This window comes from Triticum dicoccoides, chromosome 3B, assembly GCF_002162155.2.
Source record: "Triticum dicoccoides isolate Atlit2015 ecotype Zavitan chromosome 3B, WEW_v2.0, whole genome shotgun sequence".
Classification (NCBI taxonomy): Eukaryota; Viridiplantae; Streptophyta; class Magnoliopsida; order Poales; family Poaceae; genus Triticum; species Triticum dicoccoides.
In genome coordinates this window covers 799,125,723-799,141,426 of record NC_041385.1, presented here as the reverse complement: position 1 = coordinate 799,141,426, position 15,704 = coordinate 799,125,723, and the positions used below count along the sequence as shown (strand labels likewise).

Genomic DNA, 15,704 nt, shown 5'->3' with positions numbered 1-15,704 from the left:
ATATGTGGAGAATATTATTCCCTAGGGCAATGTCGCTGCTTCGTCGTTCCTGGAAAACCAAATACAAAGACTTCCTAAGAAAACGTGGAAAAAAATCGCCCATGCCAAGACATGCCCGGGTCTTGTATCAAGCTCGCTGTCGTACGGAACTGTTCACTGATGCCCTCTTCTCCGATGATCCAATCGGGCCGGACAACTGACGATCTTCCCAATAGATCCTTCCGGCTTCTCAATGCAGGTGGCGCGCACCGCCTAACGAAGACCTCTGCTCGACCACACATCTCCTTCACTGTCCCACAACAACCCTCCACCGCCATCACAACAAGGCCCCCAATCTAGACCCCCAACCTTCGTCGCCTCCACGTGGGATTTATACGGTGACACGCCTTGGTGGCAGCGAGATGGGTAGATGACAAGTAGTTGGTAGGGTTATTATGTGGCCCGCCTCGTCACCTCATGTTCAACTTCAACAAAATCTCTAATACCGATGTAAAAAGGTACATTCTGAGTACAACATAATATTATTTACCATAGTCTAACGAGAAATCAATTGTGAAAAGCTACCACCAAGTAGCGAATACATATTGTGGCGAATAAAATTGCATAATTTTCAAATTCTATCTCACGGTTCAATTTTCAGCAAACATAAATAACATAACAAGGCTAGCTAGTTTCTTCCTCCAGATTTGTGGCTATACCACAAGGGTGGAATTTATAGGAAAGCACACTCCTTCTCCGAGCACCATGTTTTTTTTTCACATATGGCTCTACCCTAGCCCCAACCCGTCTTCGTCCCGTATCCCCGCATATGCCGCCACCGGAATAGCCAACCGGGAAAAGCCTGCATGGCTTATAAAGAAGGGGACAGCGGGATTGTCGGCTCTCTCCTCCTATGCATCCAGTGGCTTTAGAGGTGACCTGAGTCATTTCTGTCTTGAGGTCATGTATATGCTACTATCCCGCGTTACTAGAAAATGGCTTATAGGTGGATCCTTATCAGACATGGAGAATTCTCTCGAGGGTATGAAGAGGTCTTATTATGGGTGTATTAGGAATCTGAAAAAATGCTCTCGAGAAGTAGCAACGGTTTGGTTGTGCTTTTCTTTGAAAAGGGTAGATCTACCACGATGTGTGTATTATGCACAACTCTTTGTAAGAGGGCTGTAATGAACAATCATTCCTTCCACATGAGCAATGGTTTAGATCACTAGTGTAGAAATGGTTATACACAATCCTAATTAGTGATGAGCCATTTTCAATCCTTACCACTGCAATTTTTTCGAAATATCGGTGGCCTGGGTACATTTGGTACACCACATGTAATAGGTTACTGGTAGCGTGGATTAGTTTGTACACACCACAAGTGAGTGGGCGAAGTATCCTGACCGAACCCATGTTAGTGCTAACGTATACTATTTGGACACACCACCAGTAAGCATATGACAACATCTCTATTGTATATAGTTTCTACATATATATAGACTAAAGAAAAAATAATTTAGAACCTAACTAAAGCATAATTAAATGAAATATAATTTTAAAAGTAAGCTAAACTGAAAAATAAAATAAATGAAACATAAATGAAATATAAGGTAAATATAATACAAATTAGAAATTGAAATAAAATACAATCTGTAAATTAAATCTAAACTAAAAAGTAATCTAATTAAACATAAATTAAATGAAATATAATTTCAAAAGTAAACTAAATTGAAAAATAAGCTAAATAAAATATATATTAGCTAAATGAAACATATATAAAATACAAATTAATAATCTAAATAAAAAACTACTGGTGGCGTTGGCCCCATCGCCCATACCACAAGTTTGTGGGAATAGACCGCCGACGCGGCCCCTCGCTATCCCCTCTCTCAATTTCTCTCTCACACACATGTGTGTCTCTAACCCTTCCCAAAATCTATCGCGTCGCCACACCGTTGATACCCTCCGCCGATATCGCCTTGCTGTGCCCCATCCCTCATCACCATTGCAGCCACCCCCATCTCCGCCCCTCTTCTTCGTCACCCTCCCCTCTGCGCACGAACTTCGGCGCCGCCGCCACGACCGCCGCCACCATGAGTTCGTCTGTGCCAATTGGCAGCTTCAGCAATGACAATGACGACATCAATATGAGGGCCGTCGACACCGACATGAGCAGCAATCGAGGAAGTTTCATAATAGTAGTCTTTTAATTTGATGGCATGAGAATAGATAGCTAGAGATAAGCAACAACCGAGGAAGTTCTCCATTTGGTTTGTCAATTTGTACTGATTAGTGCTTGGTTTGATTTTAACTTAGTTGTAATGTTGAGCCAATAAGAAGAAGAAAAAGACAAAAATACAACATGTACAACTTTTGAACTCAAACAACCATGTAATGCCATGGAGTAATGATGCCAATTTCTTCTTTATAAATAGTAGTCTTATGATGCCATGAGAACATTGTTGAAGATGATAGATTGGAAGTAATCCATGGTAGATTGTTGGGCCAATTTTTGCAGGTTAAGTCTCACTCATTGTATATAATGTAACCTCATTCTTTGTAGGTTATGATGGCCATCATTTCCCTTTTTATAATCTTTTATATGTTTATTTTCATAGGTGTACAACTAAATCATTTTTATTCCAAACATTTCATCTTTACATTCTTCGGGCTACATAGGATTCAGGCCGAGGGGGGGGGGGGGTCTGTGCAAGCTGAAGAAAAAAATATGACGTGGACAGGCTCAACAAGTTGCTTCTGGCCTCTCAAAAATTATCATCACAAAGCTGAAGGCGGCGAGGGATGAGCTGCAGGATGGAGGGAGATCACCTAATTGACGGATGGCTCAACTGATCGATGAGAGGGATCAGCTGAAGAAGGAGATGGACTAGCTGACGGTTTTATGTTAAGTTGGCGTTGATCGAGAACTTATATTTTGTAATTAGTTGCAAAACTGCTATGTGCTCAGTTGATTACCTATCTAACTTGTTGAATCTATTCCAAGTTGTTAATCTGCTTTCAAAAAAAAGAAGTTGGTAATCTACTATGCTTAGTTCAGTTATGTTGTTACATAAATTGTCTTTAAGTGTTGGTGACGGAAGGGAACATCAACTTTCTTTCCGCCTCGAATCTATATTGGTGGTGTGCCGTGAAAATTCAGTTGTGGCGCGTGGAACCCATGCCACCAGTATATATGTTAGTGGTGGCGTGGACATTCCACACGCCACCAACGATTTTTATCAGGGGCGTTGGGTTGACACGCCAACAAGATGTTTTTTAACACGTCACAACTAGGTAGGTTTTTCTGCACTAGTGTATCATGTATTATATCCTTGATGGTAACAATAATAATCTCATAGTGTCTTGATTTCTCATGGTGTACTCTTCAAACAGTTCATAACTAGGACCTTTGAAGCGGCTTCTAAGAATGGCAATCCAACATTGTCTATATTTGTTGTCACGATTAAAGCAACCTAGTACTTCCTCTGTAAACTAATATAAGAGCATTTAGATCACTACTTTAGTGTTCTAAATGCTCTTATATTAGTTTACGGAGGGAGTACTAGAGAAGCTTTTAATTTTTTTAATCAATTCTTATATCTAATTTCTTGTGTTTAGGCACCAATTGTATTTTTACATTTTTCATAAAAAATGAATGAAACCTAAATTTGTTCCAAAAGAGTGAAATTTGGCACGGGGTGGTATTATGGGTGTATTGGGAGGTGAAAAGTCTGATAAGAAATGACAACTGTTTGCTTGTGCTTTGCTTTCAAAAGGATGGATCTACCACGATGTGTGTTTCATGCACAATTCGATACAAAAGGTCTGCAATGAAAAATCCTTCTGTTTGTGTACGAACTGAAGTCTGAATCAAATATGTTCTAAATTAGTTTTTTGATGAAAAAGAACCATTATAGTCAATGGCAGGTGGAACACACATGTAATGTGGGTTTGCCTTTTGTCTTCGCAACCTCTATATGTCATAGTATGTCGGAGACGACAGATATGAAGACTCTGATTTACCAAGTGGTTTACACGAGAAAGGCTGTACTTTGGTTCTGGCGTAGAATAGGTCTGATTGTTTATTTATTCCATACATAGTCCACGAGAAACACCAACGGGCCAAGCGACGAATTCATATGTGCTAGGAAACAATATTACCCTCGTCCAGAAGCCACGCAGCTACATAAATGATACTGTATCAGAAACCCAGCACCACCAATCCAGCATGTCAAAGACCCAGCTAAATAAACCCAGCACCAACAATCCACCAATCCAGCACCACCAACTAAAGTAAGAAACATTTTCACCGTGCCAGGGAGACAGACCAGACTATACAATTCTTCATGTCAAGGACTCATCAGGATACCAAATTCGTCGACGGGATTTGAAGCACGAGAGAGAGCAGGGGCAGGGGGACGTGCCTAGTTGTCACACGCCCTAAACAGAGTCAGCAGGCCCAGGAACAGATTGATGATGTCAAGGTAGAGCGTGACGGCAGCCCAGACATACTCGTCATACTTGTAACGCTTGATGATGCTGCCCGTGTCATAGACGATGTAGCCACTGAAGATGAGTGCCGCCAGCGCGCCATAGATCATGTGAGAGAGCTTGCCCAGAGGGAAGAAGATCTGCAAACAGAAGTCATGATCAGTATTTGCATTGTAGAATAGAGAAGACTGATAGGTAAATGGGCGATACACCTAACTAGAGAAGGGAACGGACGGCGTCTAACCTGAATGAAAGCAAAGACAAGCAAAATCATCAGAGAAGCAAATAGGAAAGGACCAAGGAAGCTGAAGTCCTTGCCCCTCCTTGCAGCCCAGAAGGTGTAAGCAGTGAGGCTCAAGACAACCACAATTGTAAGAATCCCCGCCTGCAAAATGACCTTGCCTGCGCACATAGCGGACTATTTTAGCGGTGGTTCTTTATCAAAGAAAGCCCATCATACCGACAAAGTACAAAACACACACACATATATATATAGGAGGACGGCTACTAAATGAACTAATTGCTTTCTTATCATCGCATACATCTCTAAATGAACTATCATGTAAATTTGACTAAACAATAAAGCACATGCATGCTAAAATATGAAGTAAATGGCAGTGATGCAGTGAAGAAGCAAATTATCAGCAACCTCCTGCGATGTGGTACAAGATAGAAAGAACCTTCGAATTGGTACAACCCCAAAATGAAGTGGTGAACACTAACGCAAACACAAATGGATGACAGATCACAGAGTGCCTGTCAATATAACTATGTCTAAATCGAAAGATTGTGTATTTTCAATCACTTTAATCCAATGAGATTTAACCAGCACATGCATGAAGCATCTATTGTCTTATCACAACACCAGTATGATATATCAACTGAAAATCCTTTCTATCTTGATAAAAGTTTAAGCTAGTCCTGCAACCTAAATCACGTCCTTGCCCAAACCATGTCAACTTGAGCAGCTCGGCTGGCATATTATTGGACAAATCGGCCCTTCAGATCAAAGTGATACTATCATAACACTATGTATCTTACAACAAATAGTTGCCGGAAGAAACAGTAAAAATATATGCAAGTTCCAACCAATGTTCTATGAAAAGAAAAGGTTACTGTTTGCCAATTTCTTAGTGAAAAAGTAACAGCCGAAAATAGCAAAGCAAGGTCTTCTAAAAAGGTAATCCTGCTAGCAGACAATACTACAAATGATTCTAACTCAGACAAGCATATCAATCATAAATGGTGACCAACAACTACAATTTGCCCTCAACACAGACTAGGAAAATGCATCAACTACAGTCACATGGGCTGCCTGGCCGTGTCTACCATTTGCATGGGTATGGCAAATTGGCAGCCCGTGTATTTCTGAATCCAGTGCACACGCAAACAAAATGCTTCACAATAACAGTATGAAACTATCAATTGCCGCACATGGTGACTAGCACAATTGCCACATGATAACAGTAGGGAGCTAATAGTACGAAAATATCTACTAGCCATGGATATGTAATGAATTAACACAATGAGAGGGGCATTAAAGGCACATGGTGAACAGGCTAGTAGTTGGCAGATGTGACTCAAGAATCTGATGGTGCAGGAGCTATCAGATGATAGCATTGTGCTGATTTACATAAGCACCAGAGTGACTCATGAAGACAATTACGCACCACTTGTAAAGGCACATGTCAAGCCGACAGAGAAGCTGATGGCCACTGTGAAGACGCCAAGAAGCAGCAAGTTGATTGGGTGCTTCTGGCGGTAGATGTGCAGCGGGCACAGCACTGCGTAAAAACAACAAGCATTTTAGCAACTGGCACAGCACTGCATACAAAAAATTAACAAGCATTTTAGAAACAGAATAACTCCCAGCTGCAATTCACAAAGCTACCACGTCCCAATCTACAGTAGTAAAGCAAAATTTAGAGTGCATGGGACGTTCCTGCAAAAAAGAGGAGTTGTAATCCATAGCTTTGCAGGGACGAGAATGCAAAGAAAGCAAAGGGAAAGTTAGTCCTGTCCTCTGACCAAGGCCCTCAAGATCAGACATAAGTAAATCTTTTATTTTTTGCGGGAAGGACATGATGAAATGGCACCCATACAAATTCGTCGGAATGCCCGGAAGCAAGGACCTTTTATTTTTCAGGGGATTCACTCCAAGTCTTTATGCTTGCAGGCGTAAAATCAAGAAAGAGCTCCTGTGGCTAGTTCACAGAGCAAAACGAAAATCTTCTTCAGATCTACCAAATTGGGACCGTGGATTCCGATAATCGTGCAACATATCAGTTTTCTGCCATTTAAGATGCACTTGTTGCATGTTGCAATTTAATTTTGTACACCCCCTGTACACACAAACTCTGCTTCTTTTACCAAGAAAAGAAAAGAAAACCCTCACTGCAATTGGATCACAAATTCGTAATGGAGGAGAAATGGTTTGAGGCCTCACCGATGAAGGGGAAGACGAGGATGAAGATGTACAGCCCCAGTCCGGCGTAGGAGGAGGCGAAAAAGTGCGGGATGGCCGTGACCGTGACGAAGACGGCCGCGACGACGGCGGTGAGGAGAAGCTGCAGGCAGAGGACGATGTAGATCTTCTGGATGAGCGCCCAGCGCAGCTCGGGGCTCTCCGTCGTCCCGGGGTACGGCTCCCCCTTCGGTGCCGCGGTGCCCGCCTCGATGTCGCCGCCCTTCTCGCCGTCGCCGCCCTTCATCTCGCCCGGAGGTAGGGTTTTCGCGGGTGTGGCGGAAGGCGAGTGGGGAGTGGGGACTGGTGGCTGGTGACTGGGGAGGAGCAAAGCGAACGGAGTCGGGTATATAGTCAGATCAGATGTCACACCGACCTGCTGGGCCCACTGGTCAGGCAGTAAAGAATCATGGACGGTGGAAATGTGACGCGGTTTCCTTCTTGTCTTGGAAAAAAAAGGGAGATGCTATCTTTTTCTTTTTTGATGATGAGATTTTGTTTGAGGGTTTCTTTTTTGATGAGATGAAGGGAAAGAGATTGGACAGAGCCTCTTTCCGCCTCGACACCCACACGAGATAGGTATTTTTTTTTGAGAAAAAAACAAGATAGGTTTTTTCTCTAGCGGTTTCGAATTTTGAATTTGCGGAGAGGGATGAGGGAACAAAATTAGATTTTGGGAGAACACTTGGTTTGTCACCCCCCCCCCCTTTAGCTATGCAAATTTGGCACGTTTATACTATTTATAGTGAACAAACAAAATGCATCAGTGAAGTTTGGGATGACCAACAACTGAAGCTCTCCTTCCGAAGGAATTTTTATAGTAGGCTCATGAATCAATGGTATCAGCTGGTGGAAATCCCTAGTAAAAATAGCCAAGTTGGGCATCTGTAACGATTTTAATTTGCTTTGTCATAATGTCGGGTTGCATCATTTTGTTTACCAAGGATGTGGTACATATGAAAGTTTGATGCTTGAGTTTCTTAGCACTCTCTCGCATAATGTTGGTATCATGCCAAAGGTCTATGAGGAAGAGCGGATCACTTTCCGCCTCTTAGACCAAAATTTTAGCATGACTCTTGATGAGTGGTACACTCATTTTAGCTTTACCAACAACAACAACAATGACATCCGCTATGTTTATGATTATCTTAAAGTGCACCCGAGGCAACCCTTTTATATATAGAATGAGTTACCAAGATTCCAAATAAAGGACCAGTTGCATTGAAAGTCCTTATATTCGATATTTCTATTATGTTATCACTAACTCGTTGCAGACACGAGGAGAAGTGTCTAAGGCGAACGATGAGAATATGATATGGAAAGTAGCTAACCTTGATGTCGATTATTCGCCCAATCTAGGGGCAATACTCTTGCTACACCTTGCGGACCAAGCAAATCATGCACAAGGAGATATCGCATGTGGAAGAGTCATCACCATGTTGGCCAAATCCCTTGGCCTCAACTACTACCATCTCCGCCACATTATCGGTAATAACCTTGTTAATATTCGAGTTTTATCTAGTGCTTCAAATGGTAGTGGTTCGCCATGGTCGTCATTGCATTCAAATTTTTGGAGTTGGGTACTTGTTACCTACTCCCATGCCTAACCGTTTTGCCATAGAAATGGACAATTGCATTACGTGCCACAGGAAGGACATGCGGCTTTTGACCAAGATGGTCTAGAGCCTGAGCAAGTCAATGAAGAAGACCTCGTCGTCGACAAAGAAGAGGAGCAACCCCAAGAGGAGCAGCCGCAAACAAGAAGTCTACGCCACTTTTGCAGATCTTTACAGTCTCCAGAGCTCCATCAATGACATGACCAACCTCGCCGAGTCCCTTCGAGACATGTCTGCCTACATGAACACAAGTTTCTCCAGCTGGAACCAAGGATGGGCTCCTGACCAACCGCCACAATGATCTCACCGGCTTGGGCTTGCAAAATTTTAAGCATGGGGGAGGTTACTACCTCGTCTACATCAAAATGTGGCGGTATTATTTATAAGTTGCAATGAGGTTGTACTTCATATTATTGGGCTTCAAACATTCGTGTTGGTTTGTTCCAACACTTTACTTTTATTTGCTTTCGCTTTCCTTTTTTGCTATTGTGATTTTCCGTTTGCAAGTTAGTTTTCGAAAACTAAAAAATAGAATATGTTTTTCTTTGCTTTTTTTTCCTTGGAATTTTTATAGTAGGCTCAATGGTATCAGCTGGTGGAAATCTCTAGTAAAAATAGCCAAGTTGGGCATCGGTAACGATTTTAATGTGCTTTGTGATAATGCCAGGTAGCATCATCTTGTTTACCAAAGATCTGATACATACGAAAGTTTGACCCTTGAGTTTCTTAGTACACTCTCGCATAATGTTGGTCTCATGCCAAATGTCTATGAGGAAGAGCGGATCACTTTTCGCCTCTTAGACCAAAATTTTAGCATGACTCTTGATGAGTGGTACACTCATTTTGGCTTTACCAACAACAACAATGACATCCGCTATGTTTATGATTATCTTCAATCGCACCCGAGGCAATCCTTTTATAGGATGAGTTACCATGATTCCAAACAAAGGGTAAGTTGCATTGAAAGTCCTGATATTTGATATTTATATTATGTTATCACTAACTCATTACACGCTAGAGGAGAAGTTTTTAAGGTGAACGACGATAATATGTTGTGGAAAGCAGCTGACCTTGACGTTGGTTATTCGCTCATTCTAAGGGCAATACTCTTGCTACACCTTGCGCACCAAGTAAATCATGCACAAGGACATATCACATGTGGAGGAGTCATCACCATGTTGGCCAACTCCCTTGGTCTCAACTACTACCATTGACGCCCCATTGTCGGTAATAACCTTGTTGATATTCGAGTCTTATCTAGTGCTTCAAATGGTAGTGGTTCGCCATGGTCGTCATTGCATTCAAATTTCTGGAGTTGGGTTCTTGTTACCTAATCCCATGCCTAGCCGTTTTGCCATAGAAATGGACAATTGCGTTATGTGACACAGGAAGGACATGCAGCTTTTGACCAAGATGGTCCAGAGCCCAAGCAAGTTAATGAAGAAGACCTCGCCGTCGACGAAGAAAAGGAGCAGTCGCAACAAGAAGTCTACACCACCTTTGCAGAACTATGCAGTCTTCAGGGCTCCATCAGTGACATGACCAACCTCTCCGAGTCCCTTCGAGACACATCTGCCTACATGAACACAAGTTCCTCCAGCTAGAACCAAGGATGGGTTCCTGACCAACCGCCACAATGATCTCACCGGTTTGGGCTTGAAAAAATTTAAGCTTGGGGGAGGTTACTACCACGTCTACATCAAAACGTGGCGGTATTATTTATAAGTTGCAATGAGGTTGTACTTCATCTTATTGAGCTTCAAACATTTGTGTTGATTTGTTCCAACACTTTACTTTTATTTGCTTTCACTTTTCTTTTTTGCTATTGTGATTTTTCGTTTGCAAGTTGGTTTTCAAAAACTAGAAAATAGAATAAGTTTTGCTTTGCTCTTTGTTTTTTCCTTGGAATTCTTTTGCGTTCTTGTTTATATTTCAGAGGAGTTGATCTACGTCGTACAACGAGGAATGAAAGCTTAAGGAAGAGAAGTGCGTACATTCATGATCGTGAAAGGTATGTCCTACTACTCCCGTCTTTTGCACTGCAATTGCTTAGAATAGATCTAGTAGTAGTATGTGTGATGAGCGCTAGTGGGAGTAAATTCTTGATAATTAACACAAAGGTCTTGTTAGCTAAAGTAATTTGCGGCCTTTATTCTATTTAATCTATATAACCAAGACTTGTCGTGACACTGTTTTTAAAAGTGGTCCCAATCAAGTATAACCATGCACAAGAGAAATTCTTCAAAGACTTGGGTGTTGAGAAAATTTGTAGAGAAGATAATGTTAGAGATATCAAGCCCATATTGTTAATTTTAATAGAGGAACTTAGTTGAAGAGTGAACGAGATTATGCCGAAAATTCATGTTGTATTTATTATAAGGTGCTTCAGCTTCTCACTGGTGCTATGGCCTTGCTAATATATGCATGTGTACGTGTGTAACTATGGCTTGGCTTTGTCACCTTTCTTGATGTTCTACTAAGAATCCGCTGGCCAATGAATGATACACCAGAGTTTGGACTCGTATTTCGGCTATGAGTTTGTTCCGTACGTAGTGGCAACACTACGTCGAATATTATTCAAATTTCTCTTGAATGTGCGTGTATGTGGTAAATAAAGAGGACTGATCACAAGAGATCGCAATAGAAAAATATAATTGTCAATAGTTCCCAGAAATTAAGCCGCTACGAAACCTTATGCATGATCACTTACTCGACATAATCCCTTTCATGTGACAACCAAAGTTTCAGCAAACAATGATTAAAGAAAAGTGCTTGAGAGCCTTGAGGATGAGGCATTCATGGGTGTGTGAACGAGTTACTCTAGAATCATGATTATATTTACATACCTTTCATTCCCTAATTTATGTTTCTTGATGTTAAAGAAGAAAAAATCTTGTGTGCATTCCTGGCAAGCAAGTGTTAACAAGAGAAATAGAATTGAGTGCTACCAAGTTATCTTATCTACTTGAGCAAGAACTTTCAGTTGATCATCTTTGCTTCACTAACACTTGCAAGTTATGGTGGTCCATACGACCGCGCCCTCTCGTATGAGCGGTCGTATTGCATGGAAACCTATGCTCCTCATCCACCTGAACAACCTTTATAAATGTGCCTTCGCCAAATGGATAATAGAGAGCCGCCGAAACAACTAATCTTCGTCATCACCATAGCCATCTTCATCAACCCTAGCCGCCACCATTTCCCATCTCCATAGCCATCAACTTCACCTCCAACATAGCTCTCAGCAATCTAGTCATATTTGTAATTGTGTATCACACACAACATCTATTGTAAGACGCATTATCAATCTATCAATCCTCGTGATGTGTTTTTTGATGTGTTCTTCGTGTGATCTGATCTGCAGATGTGAGTACTTCGGTAAGTTATGGATTGAGGCAAAAGCCTTGCAAGCCTATGTATTTGTTATGGGAATCAATGGAACAGCTTTGAATTAACATCTCGTATGTGTGAAATAAAATGGTTCCATGGTTGTCTCTTGTCTCGTTCGCGTTCTTCATCCCTGCAGGTACACAGGATCATGTAGTACGAGCCACGGAGAGGCTAAGGGCAGGGAGACCATTATGTGTTATTTTGAAAAGCAGTGACATAATGGTTTTGTGCAGTAACACGGATCCTATCTCTGAGGGCACAAGACGTGTAGTCATAAACGCCCAATGCTTTTGTCCTATTATAGAAATATTAATTATCGAGACAACACCGGGCGATGGACAGGGCCTTTGGTTGAACAACTAACTCTTGATGCAGGACGCTTGTCGGTCAAGACGTAATTTGGACACATCCCCACTTAGATATGTAACAAGCACATATTGATGGGTGACTTCTGGAGCACAAATTAAGAACATATCTAATCCCAACACAAATATATGGTAGTAAGCATTAAGACCTCGTACCCATCTCTGCTTTTTTTTATTATAAGTGTTTGTCAACAGTTGTTTGATTTCGATCCGGTCAAAATGTAGAATTGTTTCTTTAACAAAAGCGTGCTTGAGATCCTAACTTAAAGGGCATCATCCTCCCACGGGTTCAATAACTCAGGGTCACTGTTGGGGGGAAAAAGGAGAGAGAATCCTTTCTGCCCCATTTCCAATTCACCAAAGGAAGTAATCACTTGCATGGATTGATGCCCCACCGGTTGTAACTTAAGTACCAGTGGTGGACGTGACTTTGAGTCCGCAAATGTTCCCGACACTCATATTTTGTCCCATGGCTTTTCTGGATGAAAATACTAGTGGCCGACACATATTGCAGCCCACCACTAGTAAATGAAGTATCAGTGGCGACCGCGACTTTTGTGGTCTCCAATGGTAATTTTGAGATGACTTATAGAAAGTACTAGTGGCGTGCATTTTGGCTAGCCTGCAACTAGTGTTTTTGCCAGTTTTTTAGAATGTTTGGGTTTTAGTGTTTTAGATTTAGGCTTATGCTTCAGTTTTTCTACATTAAATTTACATCATTGGAACTGGCCATGTAAGAACTTTTACAACCGAACTCCTCTCCCTAAATGTCTGGGCGGATAGCCGGGACACAGCCCGGCCACAAAATCGCCACTCAACTACCCACACACACCCAACCCAAACGTATGGGTTATCCGACATCCCTCATATCCATCCCATATGTGGGGGCAGATATGGGAACGATCAGGCGTGCCCGAACGCGTATGCCACGTCGGACTAATGGGTGGGGCATGTGCAAAAACCCATTAGTCCCCTGGGTTCTTCCTTCTATTTGGTTAGGACACATTCATGTCATCACTCTAGCGCACTACCCACGGGACCAAAGTAGGCTATTTAAGATGGGCGACGGAGGTAACCCTAGTCGCGCACATTCCCCTCCTCTCCATCTAGTCCGCGCCGCCACCGCTTCCACCTCCCATTCCCTTTCCAAAGTGAGCTTGGCGTCTGCCATGGTATGGCGAAAGATAATTTACTATAAAACGATCACAACCAAGTGTCGAGCGTAGACTACCACCGAGATTCATGCCGCCGAGGAGGCACGTCATGCTTCTCAAATTGTGGCATAGTAAGGGGAGGTAACAGAGAAGGAAGAGGAGGAAGTGCCATGGGAGGAGGAGGTACAAAAGGAGGAGGTGGGTCTATAGGATATGGAGGAGGAGGCGTGGTATGGAGGTTGAGCCCGGCGATTTTGGCATGGAGGAGGTAAAGGCAGGGTTCCAACATGCCAAAGCCGCGGAGACCGCCATTGAGATTCGTGCCGCCAAAGATAAAATCGTTCTTCTCAAATTGTGGCATATTAGGAGGAGGTAATGGAGAAGGAGGAGGAGGTAGTGCCATGAGAGGAGGAGGTGTCGAAGGAGGAGGAGGGTTTGTAGGATACGGAGGAGGAGGTGTGGGTGTGGAGGTTGAGCCCGGTGTCTTTGGCATGGAGGAGGCGAAGGAGGTGTTACAGAATGCCAAAGCCATAAAGGCAGTAGTGCAGTTCGAGGCGGAGCAAGCTGCCATCCTCGACTCGATCCACTCAGAGCAGGAGGTGGCGATGAACCGCTGTCGTATCCACCTCGCTGGCATGAGGTGGAAGATAATCTTCACGAAACTAAAGAAGACCATGAGTAAAATAAGCCGGAGCCATGCCCAGCCACAAATGACCACGAGGCCGGTCCGTCTGGCACGGGAGTTATCTAAATCTCTCATGATGTGTAGAACATGGATAGTTTTTATTTGAATGGAGCTCGTCTTACCTATGTATGATGATAACGATGAATTTTAGTTGCATGGATTAGTATGTAAATAGGGGGTTGCACATGTGGAGTGTGTTGCAGCACCGGACAAATGAGGGGTGACCGGCACCGGTCCGCCGATGCACCCGAACACATTCGTGGACATATAAGGGGCCAGATTTAAAAATTGTGAGTGTAAATGCTCTAATGTTTGACACTTGTTATGGTTTATTTGCTATCTTGAAGACATTAAATAAATTTCTAGGTATTTAATGAAAATAAATGCCCGTAATAGATTAAATATAGATAACATACACAGAAAACCAAATTTTTACAGGCCGCGCATAATAGTGCTTGTTGAGATTGGAACGAGTTTCAAGGACAATCGTGGGAGCATTTATCGCTTCACATACAAACCTATTTGTTCCTTCTTGAAAAATAGTTTCTTCATCGGAGATGGTGCGGGTTGTAAGCAGCCTACATGAAAACTTTCGCAAAATATTCTCAAATTTTTAACACATCCTCTAGGGACCATATCATGACTGATGACTCCATGCCAAGTCTCTAGATTTTTGCGCTTCGTTAAATTTCTAATAATTAAAATGGCAATAATCTACATCTCAGTAAACACCACACAAATACTAAACACCACAAATAATATTTCCAAACCCACTTTTGTCTATAATTTCACGTACCTGTAATTCAAAATTGAATTATATCTAGTAAATTCTAGAGAGGCACTTAATGGCTTAAATATAACAAATGACACTGCAAACATGCCAACTTTTGACAAGTTACATGCAATGGTGTGTGTTTAGTGCAAGAAAACTTTGAAGGACAACAGAGGAAGCAACGGTTGCTTCCAATGTAAACCTTACCCATGCCCTCTCAAAATCTAGTTACTTCCTCAAAGATGGTCTAGTTTGTAAGCAGTCTACATGATAAATTTTGCGAAGCATTCTCAATCTTTTTTAAGATGGCCTCTGAGGGCCATATAATAACACCATGCCAAGTCTTGGAATTTTTTGTTTCTTTTGAATTCCTGAAAATTAAACTGGCACTAACCTACATGTCGGTAACCAGATCTCAGAACACTAGTGTATGAAACTGCTTTTAGTTTATGGTATTAGGGCTAAACACATACAAAATACCAACATAGTATATGTTTATTTACTTTCGGTCATAACTGCATGTACATGCAGTCGAAATTTTAGTGATATCCATTACATAAAATAAATGGACTTAATGGTTTAAATATAGCGAATGGGCCCAAAAATATCAATTTTGACATGTTTCATGCAATAGTACATGTTGAGTGTGCGCAAAATTTGAAGAACAGTGAGTGAAGCAGCGGTCGCTTTACATACAAACCGGATCTGATTCCTCTTGAAACCTAGTTTTTTCCTCGGAGATGATCTGATTTGTAAGCGGTCTACATGACACTTTTGTAAAATAT

At 42.0% G+C, this 15,704-nt stretch overlaps 1 protein-coding gene across 1 annotated transcript; it reads right to left on the bottom strand.

Moving 5' to 3' along the window:
- Positions 1-4,041: 4,041 nt before the first annotated feature.
- Positions 4,042-7,237, bottom strand: LOC119278560 (protein LIFEGUARD 2-like). Its single transcript, XM_037559890.1, has 4 exons — positions 6,920-7,237; positions 6,144-6,257; positions 4,718-4,875; positions 4,042-4,613 (listed from the first exon to the last, which is right to left on the bottom strand). The coding sequence occupies exons 1-4, from the start codon at positions 7,182-7,184 to the stop codon at positions 4,407-4,409; spliced, it is 744 nt and encodes a 247-aa protein (XP_037415787.1). The 5' UTR covers positions 7,185-7,237; the 3' UTR covers positions 4,042-4,406.
- Positions 7,238-15,704: the final 8,467 nt, after the last annotated feature.